General features: G+C 41.6%; 1 protein-coding gene across 5 annotated transcripts in view; it reads left to right on the top strand.

Annotated features, from left to right (window-relative positions):
* Window positions 1-7,165, top strand: part of CHD8 (chromodomain helicase DNA binding protein 8) — a 50,640-nt gene extending 43,475 nt beyond the window's left edge. For all 5 annotated transcript variants that reach the window (XM_072150027.1, XM_072149991.1, XM_072150010.1 and 2 more), the window contains exons 36-38: window positions 4,253-4,399; window positions 4,759-4,872; window positions 6,072-7,165. In XM_072150027.1, coding sequence (XP_072006128.1) covers window positions 4,253-4,399; window positions 4,759-4,872; window positions 6,072-6,476 — 666 coding nt within the window. In that variant the 3' untranslated portion in view covers window positions 6,477-7,165. The remainder of the gene's footprint in view (window positions 1-4,252; window positions 4,400-4,758; window positions 4,873-6,071) is intronic.
* Window positions 7,166-12,649: the final 5,484 nt, after the last annotated feature.

Below are 12,649 nucleotides of genomic sequence, written 5' to 3'. Positions count from 1 at the left end.
CAAATACACAATAATAGTTGCTGTGAATAGTCCCACAGGCATAGAGTAATTGGAATGATGCTATACTCCTTGTTGTGAGCGGTGGTTCCACAAATACACAATAATAGTTGCTGTGAATAGTCCCACAGGCATAGAGTAATGTGAATGATGCTATACTCCTTGTTGTGAGCGGTGGTTCCACAAATACACAATAATAGTGGCTGTGAATAGTTCCATAGACAGAGTAATGTGAATGATGCTATACTCCTTGTTGTGAGCGGTGGTTCCACAAATACACAATAATAGTTGCTGTGAATAGTCCCACAGGCATAGAGTAATGTGAATGATGCTATACTCCTTGTTGTGAGCGGTGGTTCCACAAATACACAATAATAGTGGCTGTGAATAGTTCCATAGACAGAGTAATGTGAATGATGCTATACTCCTTGTTGTAAGCGGTGGTTCCACAAATACACAATAATAGTCGCTGTGAATAGTCCCACAGGCACAGAGTAATTGGAATGATGCTATACTCCTTGCTGAATCCGGTGGTTCCACAAATACCCAAGGTAATATGAATGATTACATAATCCTTGCTGTGAATAGTTTCCACAGGTGCACAAAGTAATGTGAATGATCCAGGCTGTGAGCAGTGGTTCCACAAGTATCCAAAATACACAAGATAATGGGGATTATGTCAAAGACCTTGATAGAGACAATAGTTTCACAGGTAAGTAAGTTAATGTGAATGATGCCAGAGTCTTTGCTGAGAGCAGCTGTTCCAAAGGTAAGCAAGTTAGGGTGAATGGTATCAGAATCTTTGCTCCAAGCAATTTCTCTATAAGGGAGCAAGATGTGGTGAATAAGGGCAAAATCCTTACTGATAAGATATGCTCCTGGCGTTGTGTGCTTTGCGGGTACAGCGAACTCCAAATAACAATGTGTACCCAGACTTGGAGATTCCCAATGGGATATGTTTCCCTGATGGTGGTCTGCTTATTTGTATAAGCCCGACAGTCTGCCTCTCTTCAAGGTCACAAAGGTAGAGCAAGAGCAAGTCAGAATAATAATGGTGATGGTCTTTGGTGTAGCGCCCTCATATTCAGTGTCTCTTTTCAGATCCTGCAGATTTAAGTAATATATTGCAGTTTTAAAAAAAAAAAAAAAAAAAAAAAAAAAGAGAGATTTTTTTTTTTTGGTCTGGGACTACGGTTGTGGAACGTACAGTTCCGATTTCCATGCGGGTTCTGCCTGGGAGCGAACCTGGGGGCCTGTCTTGTTCGTGACCTGGGGACTACCTGTATATGGACATCATTAAATCATGTGATCATATAAGGTACATTCTACAACCATATTACACTTCAAATTAGCCATTAATAGCTTGTAGTGACCAACATCCATCTGGGTATCAAATATATTCATGTGTAATAACCCCATTATTTACCCATGTCCCTCCACATTCTATGATACAATGTGTACAGGTGCACAAGTCCCTATGACGTCAGGGAGTCATCCACCTATCATATACATCACATAATACTAAAATAGGGGAGAGGACCCTGATATTCCATTCATATCCAGTCATTCCTCTATGCTGCATTTGTATATAGAGAAAGCTATCTGCCATTAGGGGCAAAAGCTGTACCTTCTTATAGGAAGTTTTAAAATAGATAAACCAGTTAATCTGAGTCGGCAGGCCACCCATGTCCCTCCTAGTTCTAACGATGGCCTTTATACCAGCCTTACCCGGTCTTAGTTTATTTGAGATCACTACAACTTGTGTTTTGCATGAAGGGTAGAGGCTGTAATCCTCACTAGAGAGTCTAGTGGTCGGACCTTTGGAATCTAAGCAAGGTGCTGTCAGGATTCCAAAAGAGGTTCTAATAAATTATTATATATACTGTCAAAAAAAAAAAAAAAAAAAGAGATACAATGTAAACAAAGTTGCTCTTTAACGTGTTCCTTAGGAACACCTAATATAAATGGAAGATCAATCCGTTGTCCGTCATATGTAAATCTCAAGTTATTTTGGAACATTTTATTTTCTAGTATCAGGTTTTTCTCTGGGGGGAAAAACCTTATGCTTTCTGGTTAGTATAGTTGACATCTAATCCATGGGTGATTAGGTTAAAAAGACAGTTTCACTTTTGATCCCACAGTAGGATGTTCCGACTCGCAAAGGTTTTGCCTAATTATGTAGTTACGGAGGTATTGTGGACTGGCCTCCTCTATTTTTCATTTGTCATACAGAATATTCCTTATGTTCCTTGCTTCTAATCCAAAGTCTGAAGTGGAAGAAGGTTTTTCTTTACCTAGAGGCCAATTGTTCGGTTATAATATATCTTAAGATCATGTGTATGGTGTAAAAGAAAATAATCTTTTTACTTGGTGGTCTAGACCTTTATAAAAAATAGAATCTGACCTAGGAAGTAACTGAAGAATCTGCCCCAGAAACTATCCGTGCCTTTTCTACCCGAGCACTAGCCACATCTTGGGCATAATTGAGATGGATTGTCAGGGAGCATGCGGGTTTACTCCCCCACACTTTCTTAAAACACTATCGGTTAAATGTGGTGGGTACTCTTGAACTCTTTGGAGAGAAAAGCGCTCTCCTCTGGGGGCGTGTTTCTTATGATTTTTCCCTCCCTAAATATTTCTCTCTGAAAATCTCTCTGGTTGGTGCCGTCGTGGTGCTGGGGAAAACAGGAGTTACTTACCGGTAATGATGTTTCCTCGTACCACGACGGCACCTGGTATATTCCCACCCTGGTGATTTTTTTCCTACCTCTTATTGGTGGTATTTCATGGGTGTCAAAAAATAAAATAAATATTAATATTAATATTGATATTTAAATTTTTTAAAAATAAATAAAAAAGGTAATAAAATAATTTTGTCAAAATTATGGTTACATGGAAAATGTTTTTTCTGATATACTAATAATAAGGTTCTTCCAAGTCTCTGTAACCCACTGAGGTAGGATAGGAGGGGCGTGTTTTTATGCTCAGGTTTCCTGTCCCCGGGGGTGGATCCCTCTCTCTGGTTGGTGCCGTCGTGGTACGAGGAAACATCATTACCGGTAAGTAACTCCTGTTTTCTGCATAATCTCTAATGGAGTTGGATGACTTGATGAAGTCCTAGAGCCAGCCACCTTATGGCATAGTCACACACTGACACAGAGATTGGGAATTCTTTTACTGTTCTGAAACTGCAGCTAGAATGGCGGATCTTCTAATCCATTATTTACTTGTATAAAATAAAGTTTCCAATGAAACAAGTGTCCTCTGTTGGATACCTACTTTAGGAAAACATTTTGCCGGGATGTATAAGTAGTGTATAATATAAGTTGGGATTTACTTGCCTTGGATAACTGCTCCACTGTTCATTTGCACTAGTTTTATTGATCGATGCTGGAGCCTTTCTCTAAAATGTATTTGGTATGCTGCTTTATATGGCTCCTCATCCTCCCTTATAATCTACTTTTTTACATGTACCGTGTAGAACTGACTGTTTCTAAATAATTTCTATGGGAGCTGTGTTGCTCCGTTCTACCCTGTTTATGTAAAATCCTGACCACAAATGCAGACAAACAGTGTGAACCGAAAGCTGTAAAAAAAACCTGTTACTTTAATGTCTCATTTGGATACTGAAGGTGCGGCACGCATGTAGATTATATACCTTCAAATATTTTCTATTAGTGGAGCAAGGAAAGCTCCCCTCTTCCTCTTGGACACCCCTGTAGGTTCCCATTGAAAAGCCATATAAAGTAAATTGTATTTAATCTTCTTACTGGTGCCTGTATTTATGTCAACTTCTGGTCCACAGCTGTATCAAGCGACCTGCATTAAGACTTGGCATATCACGTTTAGACATGAAGTCAGTTTTTCCATTAATTCCAATGAGTTTTTCGTCAAGGCTGTCATAGGAATGAGAAGAGAAACTACCTTCCTGTCAACGCTTAAGTTGGTCTATCATGTACCTTACTAATAGGATCAAGATTAGATCAGTGGCTACAATAGGTTGACATTTGCCTGCTGCTTCCTCTGTTCATTCTATTAAAAGAAGCCTTCATAATGAAGGCAAGGATGACTTTGCAGCAATGGTGGTCACTTTCTTTATGGCTTGTATTGGGTCCTGTTAGATGGTAATCAGCCTGTGTGATGTGTTCTGGTCCAGCTACTTGCATTAACCCTCCAGACTTCTGTATAACTGTTAAATAACTTGTAGAGAGCTGTAAAATGTCTAATCACCTGCCTTTTTTTTTCTTTCTTTCAGATGGATCTAGACATGGATGCTCGAATTCCAGTAGTTAATCAGAGGGATGGCACTGTGCTCCTTGGGGAGGAAGCCCCTAAACGCTGTCAGTTACATGAATGGCTTCATAGGCATCCTGACTACATTGTGGATCCCCGCTTTTTAGCAGTAAGACCCTTTTTAGAATTCGTATTATGCAAATTATAAAGAATCTAACCTGTGTCTAGTGAAAACTACAACCATGTGTCAGAAACGTACCCTTTTTTTGGTAATATATATGCATTTAACCGTAAAAGACGACGGACAGGCCAAATGGTTCCAAAACAGTTTTGCAATTCTCTTTATATATGAGAAGTTATACAAGATGGGCCTGGAGTTCTGATATGATTGGAGTAATTTTTTTACTAGAAAAATGACACTCAAACCAATGATATCAATGTAGCTTTAAGCCTCTTTAAAACCTGTTATGGTAATGATACGGTAAAGGATTCACCTTGGATACTTTATATTTTCTTGTGCGCACACAGTATATGGAAGACCGGAGGAAACGTAAAAAAAAGAGCAAGAAATCAAAATCTTCCTCAACAGCACTTGGACACGGGGGAACTATGCATCAATCCCACCATCACAATGGTAAAAAGGTAAGGTACCTAAGCCAGCGGTGCTTCTAGTCACAGGCCGGGTTCACAGGGAGTGTTTGAATTGTGCTTATTGCGCAAATCATGTGTGGCTCCCTATCGCATATGTTTATATGCTGAAATGCTTGCCACCTGGAGCAAGCGGCATGTATGTTGCATTTCCAACATGCAACGCACTTGATTATTGCAAGCATTTCAGTGTAAACATTAATGCAGCTGGGCCAAGCTCCTCCCTGCTGCGCTTGAATTGGGTTACAAAGTTCTATTGCAACACCTCATACAATACAAATGACTGTAGGGAATCGGAGCTCTGCATTAACCAAAAATTAAAGCCTTTAGTAAACATTGAAGTTAAATAGGATGGCTCTTGGCTTCCACTTGTATTGCCTGCTGTGATGCATGTTATTGGGTTAAATGCTATACCTCACTGTGATGGCAAAACCAAGCCTCATCTGTGATTTGCCTCAGAAGTGATAGGGAAGGGAGAAGGCTTTGCTATTATGAGCAAGTCTGCAAGCCCCTAAAGTACACTTCTAAAGGACAGGGAGTCCTTGCTGCCACTGGTGCCAAGGGTCCTGAGTTCAAATCCTGCAACTCTTTTAAAAATGCAAATTGGGTCCCTGCAGCTTGTTGGATCCATTATCCGAGCTACACTTCCATGCTACTTATGTGGTGGACATGCCCAACCATCACCGCTTACTGGGGAGGAGGTGCTCTTCCACATATATAACGTGGTTTGGGCTGGTGATATGGTGCCCCATCTGCACCTGGGCTATCTCTCTCTCTCTCTGTGATCCCCAGACTCTTCCATGAAGGGCTTGCTACACCAATTTCTAGCGGCCATTCCCAAGTATTGGATGAACAATCTCAATATGCCCCCCCCCCCCCCCTTCTGATAGTAGAATGGATTTAAGACGTCAACTTTATTTTACGTATGGAGGAACTAGTTGAACTACTACCATATTGCACTATATGGCAGACTTGGATGCTTTTCTGAATTTGAGTCTGCTAGCCTCAATGAATAACCCCACCTCACCCCCATATACTGTCATGGTTACTATGATTGTTCTGTTAAATTTTTGGTTTTGTTTTTTAGGGCTTTTCTTTCTTATACAATTTAATAAATACTGGTTCTCTTTCACATTTTTATGTTTAAACAAGAATTTTGAATGCCAATTCTCATGCCCCGTGTCTCTTTTCAGTCTATTCTTCCAGATTCTACGTTTGACACTCAACACCTTCCCACATCTGCTAAAAAGAGGAAGAAACGTCCTCCTTCCAAGATCATTATTCCGTCTGTCATGCACACAGCTGGGGACTCTTCTCATTCCTTTTCTAGGGACCCTAGGCCAGAGCCCACTGCTAATCCCCTGCGAGCAATGTATGGAGGAACAGGGGGAGGAATGCTGCACCAGTCTGGACTTGGAGGAATGGGATTACCCCGTTTCCATTCTCTGCATGCAGCTTCTGCAAGCAGAATTCAAGGACCTACATTTGGTGATGATTTACCAGGCTATGAACCCCCACAGCAACACTTGTCTTTGCTTGATGACCCCATGATGCCAGCAAATTCTTCTTCTAGTGACGATGATTTGGACAGACCCTGATAGGACCCTTTCCATTGTGGGAACCATGAACAACTCAGAGATGCAGGGCCAAAACCCCTCCTTAGAGACTTTGTACCATTTTCTCTTCCTTAGCCTGTTTTTTTTTTTTTTTTTTGTTCTCCCCCCTGCCTTTTCAGGACTCCATACTCTTTCCAGCTTCTAGTCCCAGGATCCTCCGCGGCAGGATTCACGCTGGATCACAAAGGACAAATTATTATCTATATTTTTTTTTAATTTAATATTAACTATTGCTGGAAGGGGCCTTGCACCACACTAGCGCAGAACAGGTTCTGGATCATAATGAACAGTCTTAAAGTGCAATAAAGCACTTGGGAACTGGGTGACAAGGTCTCTTTCCCATTTTGGGGTTGTCCACTATTCACCCAGCCCTGATGTGCATCACTCCCATAGGTCACTGTAACGGGGATGCGATCAAGTGGAGACGATGCGGTAACATAACATTAACCTGTTGCACAGGACATAAACAAATCTTTGCAAAGCAGAGTTAGACCTGTGCAAACTGTGTATGAGGGAGGGATTGGGCACTTTCTGTTTGTGTGTACATGCGGGACCTGACACTGAGGAGCAGAAAATGAATTTTGTAGGGTGCAGGAGATTTGAGGAGCCAGCCCTCACTTTGCCTCCTCAGACATCCATATGAAATCAATAAATGACTTGATTTAATAGAATGTGTGTGTTTTTCTCAAATTAGTCTGTATGGGGTTTTCATTATGTCTCGCTTTAGCCCATTGGCTTAAAATGTGGTCATATTTTTTATATTTATATTGTAGGGGTGGGGGTTGAGTTTTGCATAAAATAAAGTGTGTTTTAATATATCATCTCTCCACAGACGGAGGCCTACCTAGGCAAACGTTCATAACAGGGTTTTTGTATTCCCCGTATTAGTGATGTAGCAGTAGTTGAGCAAGACCTGGATGCTTGACCATTTCTACATTCACATGAAGTTGGGAGATAAACCTCCTCATGTACAGTATGACCCTCAACAATAAGCTCGCTGACACATGTGGCGTTCAGGTTCTTTTCTTATTTGGCTGCTGTTTGTGCATGTGATTACATCTTTTCCAAGCTTCGATCAGGGACGCAAATCTCTTTAAAAAAAAAAAAAAAAAACACAATCGCTGTTTTTTTTTTAAAAAAAAAAGCACCTCAAAGACCTTAGAAAAACGTAATGTACAAAACGCAAAGTAAAGACACTATATCACAAATCCCATTGGAAGGAAAATTTAACAAAGATGATGTCTCTAAGGCAGTGGTTCTCAACTTGTGGGTCGCGACCCCAGCGGGGGTCGAACAACTAAAACCGGGGGTCACCTAAAGCCATCGGAGCTGCAATTTTATTTCGTTTTTACTGCAAATCGCATGGTTTGGGGTCACCGCAACTTGAGGAACTGTATTGCGGGGTCACAGCATTAGAAAGGTTGAGAACCACTGCTCTAAGGTATAATTCGGAAATCCAACAGAAAAACACGACTAAACATGATACACTGCCTGAATATTCCGCTCTGCAGATCCAAAATTTTAAGTACTTTTCTGTTTTCCATTTCCATTTATTATTCCCGCTCCTCCCGAAAGTTAGAACTTATCCCAGTGTTAGATGTATTTTAAGGTATTGAGACATTTACTAAACTATATGAATTTGGTTTCACTGCGATCGTAACAGATCCAAAGAATTACGGAGAGTTGTCATCTCTTCGGCACATTGAAAGCAGTACGAATAAAGCCCATCAGAATATGGTCTTTTGCTGATTCCACCACCTTTAAATATTTTATTACCAGCTTTTCAGTACATCGCACAGGATATTTAATGGTGCTACTACATTAAAAGTAGTAGGTACTAAACAAGCCAACATATAGCTTTGTAAATTAACAAATCTGAGAGGAGTGAAAAATAAACTGGTCTTGAAAGGGTTACGCTAGAAAAAGGATTCCAAATGTGGTGGAATTTTACATATTGCTCCATTAACACAGGTGTGGGTGTTGATGAGGACAGGGCTGGAGATCAATCTGTCATGATTCAGTAAGAATCACACAACTGGGCACTTTAAAAGGAGGCTGGTGCTTGGCATCATTGTTTCCCTACTGTTGACCATGGTTATCTCTAAAGAAACACGTGCAGTCATCATTGCACTGCACAAAACTGGCCTAACAAGTATCGCAGTTAGAAAGATTGCAGTCAACAATCTATTGCATCTTCAAGGAGAGGTGTTACATTGTTGCCAAAAAGGCTCCAGAGCGCCCAAGAAGGACCAGCAAGCCCCAGGACCATCTCTTAAGTGTTTCAGCTTCGTGATCAGGCTACCAGCAGTGCAGAGCTTGCTCAGGAATGGCAGCAGGCAGGTGTGAATGTATCTGCACGCACTGTGAGGCAGAGACTCTTGGAGCAAGGCCTGGTGTCAAGGAGAGCAGCAAAGAAGCCACTTCTCTCCAGAAAAAAATATCAGGGAAAAACTGCTATTCTGCAAAAGGTACAGGGAGTGGACTGCTGAGGACTGGGGTAAAGTCATTTTCTCTGATGAATCCCCTTTCCGATTGTTTGGAACATCTGGAAAATAGCTTGTTCGGAGAAGACAAGGGGAGCTATACCACCAGTCTTGTCTCATGCCAACTGTAAAGCATCCTGCAACCATTCATGTGTGGGGTTGCTTCTCAGCCAAGGGAATCGGCTCTCACAGTCTTGCCTTAAATCATATCCATGAATAAAGAATGTCCTCCAAGAGCAACTTCTCCCAACCGTCCAAGTGCAGATTGGTGATCAACAATGCCTTTTCGAGCATGATGGAGCACCTCGCCATAAAGCAAAGGTGATAACTAAATGGATTGGAACAAAACATAGAGATTTTGGGTCCATGGCGTGGAAACTCCCCAGATCTTAATCCCATTGAGAACTTGTGGTCAATCATCAAGAGACGGGTGGACAAACAAAAACCAACGAATTGTGACAAAATGCAAGCATTGATTGTGCAAGAATGGACTGCGATCAGTCAGGATTTGGTCCAGAAGTTGACTCAGAGCTGCCAGGAAGAATTGCAGAGGTCCTGAAGAAGAAGGGTCAACACTACAAATACTGACTTGCTGCATTAACTCATTCTAACTCTCAATAAAAGCTTTTGTTACTCATAATATGATTGCACTTGTATTTCTGTATGTGATAAAAACATCTGACAAACACACATAAAAACCAAAGGGAAACAGATCAGGTGAAAATATAATATTTGTGTCTTTCTCAAAACTTTTGGCCATGACTGTATGTGAAACTTTACCTCAACCCCTACCAGATCCCTCAGCTAAGTTCCAAGGAGGAAAATTTTAAATTACAACTTGCTTCTGCTCACTGCTATCCTTGGTGCTCCTTGCTCCTCCAACATCCTCATAATTAATTGGGTGCCAATATATTACCAAGTGTTTTGGCTTTTTAGTTGCAAATTTGCACCCTCGATCTAAAATAGTAGCCACTTCGGGATCCTATTTCAAAAAATGTAAATGGTTCAACAATTGCTACTACATGAGAATAATTTGTTTTAAAAATTTCACTGATTATTATACCAGAGTTAATTTAAGAATTTTATTTCCTCTGCTTAGTATTGGTAAAAAGATAATCTTCCCTGGCGGACCGGTTGATAAATGATCCCAGTTGACTCAGGTCCAGACCATTCCTGCCATAGGCATAAGACCGCGTTCATAACGCGACGCTAGTGCACAGGGGGTGGACCTTGGCCCGATCGCATGTACGTTTCCTGGGAAACGCATTTGCGATAGGGCCAAGGCCTGCCCCCTATGCACTAGGGTCGCGTTATGAACGCGCCACTAGTGGAACTTGTGACTGCAGCCTTAGGCTGCTGTAAAGTAAAGTGAAACCTCTGAGTAGACTGGTCTTTTAATGGGAACCTACCACCACGGATCTACCTATATCTATATCACGTCCTATAAATCCACCTACCACCAGATCTACCTTAATAGGTAGATCTGTGGGGGTCAGTTCCATTTAAAGGTGTTGGCGGTGCAATGAGGCTGTGGGGTCCATGCTACATGGGGTGATGGATTTGTGGGACACTGTGTTCACCCTATATAACAGTTTATGGTTAGACTCCATTCCCATGAAGCCGGAGATTGCTTTGCTATCTATGCTACCCAGCTCCATGCCCTCCATTAAGAAGGGCTTCTTGAGGCACTGCCTCTCAGTGTCAGATTATTCACAGACTATGGAAATCTTTGGTAAGGCCCAGTGGGCGGGAAGCCCTTAATCATATAATGCGAATGGAGGAGATGAGAGCCATGGATCACATGGTAGACCTTGATTTCAAGATATACTAGAATTTGGTCACCATGGATAGACTTCCGAGCTCCCAACAGTTTGTAGCCTGGATAGCCAGCAGACTCTGATAGGCTCCTGTTTCCAGGTGACCACTCCCTATTCTTATCTCTGACCACTAGGATGTTATCTGTTCTTCCTATACCCTCCAGTGTCCTTACACCTTCTGTGTCTTCTGCGTGTATTTGGTCTATGCTTCATTGTTTGTCTGACTTAGAACTAGGACAAGTTATTTACTTTCTTAGTTCCTGTGTTAGTAAGAGTAAGGCCCCTTCCACACTGGCGTTTTTCACGCGCGAATTCTGCGCGTGCATTTGACGCGCAGAACTTGCATTGCACTCTGTCCCATTGTATTCAATGGGTCTTTCTTCATTAGCGTTGGTTTTCACGCGCGTGCTTGCGTTCGTTCCCACGCGCGTCAAAATCGCAGCATGCTCTACTTTTGCGAGTCACGCGCGTTTTTCACGCCCCATTCAAGTCTATGGAGATGCATCAAGAACGCATTGCACTCGCAATCATTGCAAGTGCAATGCGAGTGCAATGCGTTTTAAACGTAAGGGTTGCTAGGTGACCAGCATAACAGTATTTCCCCTACTCGAGAACGATCATTTAATTAAAAAAACACAATGAAGAACAGTGAAGAATAGAATAAAAACAGTGAACACAGTGAACACAGGATCATTTAAGAGAAAAACACAGTGCAGAACACAGTGCAGAATAGATTACAGATGTTCGGCACATCTGCTTACTTGTCGGGAGATACGCGCGGAACGGTGCGCCCAAAATAGCATGTGAAGAACAATATATATATTGTTCTTCACATGCTATTTTGGGCGCACCGTTCCACGCGTATCTCATTGACTGAAAACGCAAAAAAACGCTAACAACACGCGCGTGAAAAACGCAAAAACGCTAATTACTCCAAGGAAAAATGGAACAAAAACGCAGCCAAAAACGTCAGTTTTTCACGCATTGCACCCTGACGTGAAATGCAACGCCAGTGTGGAAGGGGCCTTAGAGTTTAGATTGGTTGTCCTTGTGGACCCTTTTCTTGCAGTCATCGTAACTACACATGTCTCGAGTCTTATTGATCTGATATTGCTCTGTTTTGATGATCCACAGACGCACAAAATATAATGTAGACAATGTATGACTGTACATGTTAACGTTTATATTGTGCAATAAACTTTTATTGAAAAAAAAAATGACTGCATGGCAGCTGAAATGTTGCATCAGTGATTAAATACCCTGGGGCAGATTTATTATCTGTTTACAACAGATTTCTGTCATAATTTGCACATAAAAACTGCACCATATATATTATGGGTCTTATTCAGTTTTTAGGCATTTTTATGGCTTGTATGGCAAAAGGAGTGTGACCTGTAAGAGGGGCGCGGCTTACAACCCAACAGTCTGTGCGCCAAAAATAATGCTTACTTGATAGGATTTTGTCTGCATGCCCTAGCGTAAAATATGTGAACTAAAAGGAGGTGCAAAGTACGACTAGAACAGTCTACGCCAGATTTATCATCCAGAATCAGACTCTTCCATGAATCTTGTTCATTATAAGATAGTCTAGTCTAACTCTGCACTCTCTTACTTTACAGTAAGTTTGATAAATCTGCCCCACTGTGTCGAGCTTCACCTTACTATTGTGTTCTGCTCTGGTTTCTATCTACCTTTATTTCCGCATATTGGGGGATATTTATCAGGACCTCTGCGCACCGCCAGTGGCGCAGAGGCCCTGAAATAATCGCAAATGCTAGCTTATTGCTAGCTTTTGCGATTATTTTCCCCAATCCGCCACCTTCACGCCAGTGGGGCGTGAAGGGGGGGGGCGCGG

The sequence above is a fragment of the Engystomops pustulosus genome, chromosome 1, assembly GCF_040894005.1.
Source record: "Engystomops pustulosus chromosome 1, aEngPut4.maternal, whole genome shotgun sequence".
Classification (NCBI taxonomy): domain Eukaryota; kingdom Metazoa; phylum Chordata; class Amphibia; order Anura; family Leptodactylidae; genus Engystomops; species Engystomops pustulosus.
The sequence above is the reverse complement of the archived record's forward strand: the minus strand, read 5'-3'. Positions and strand labels throughout refer to the sequence as shown.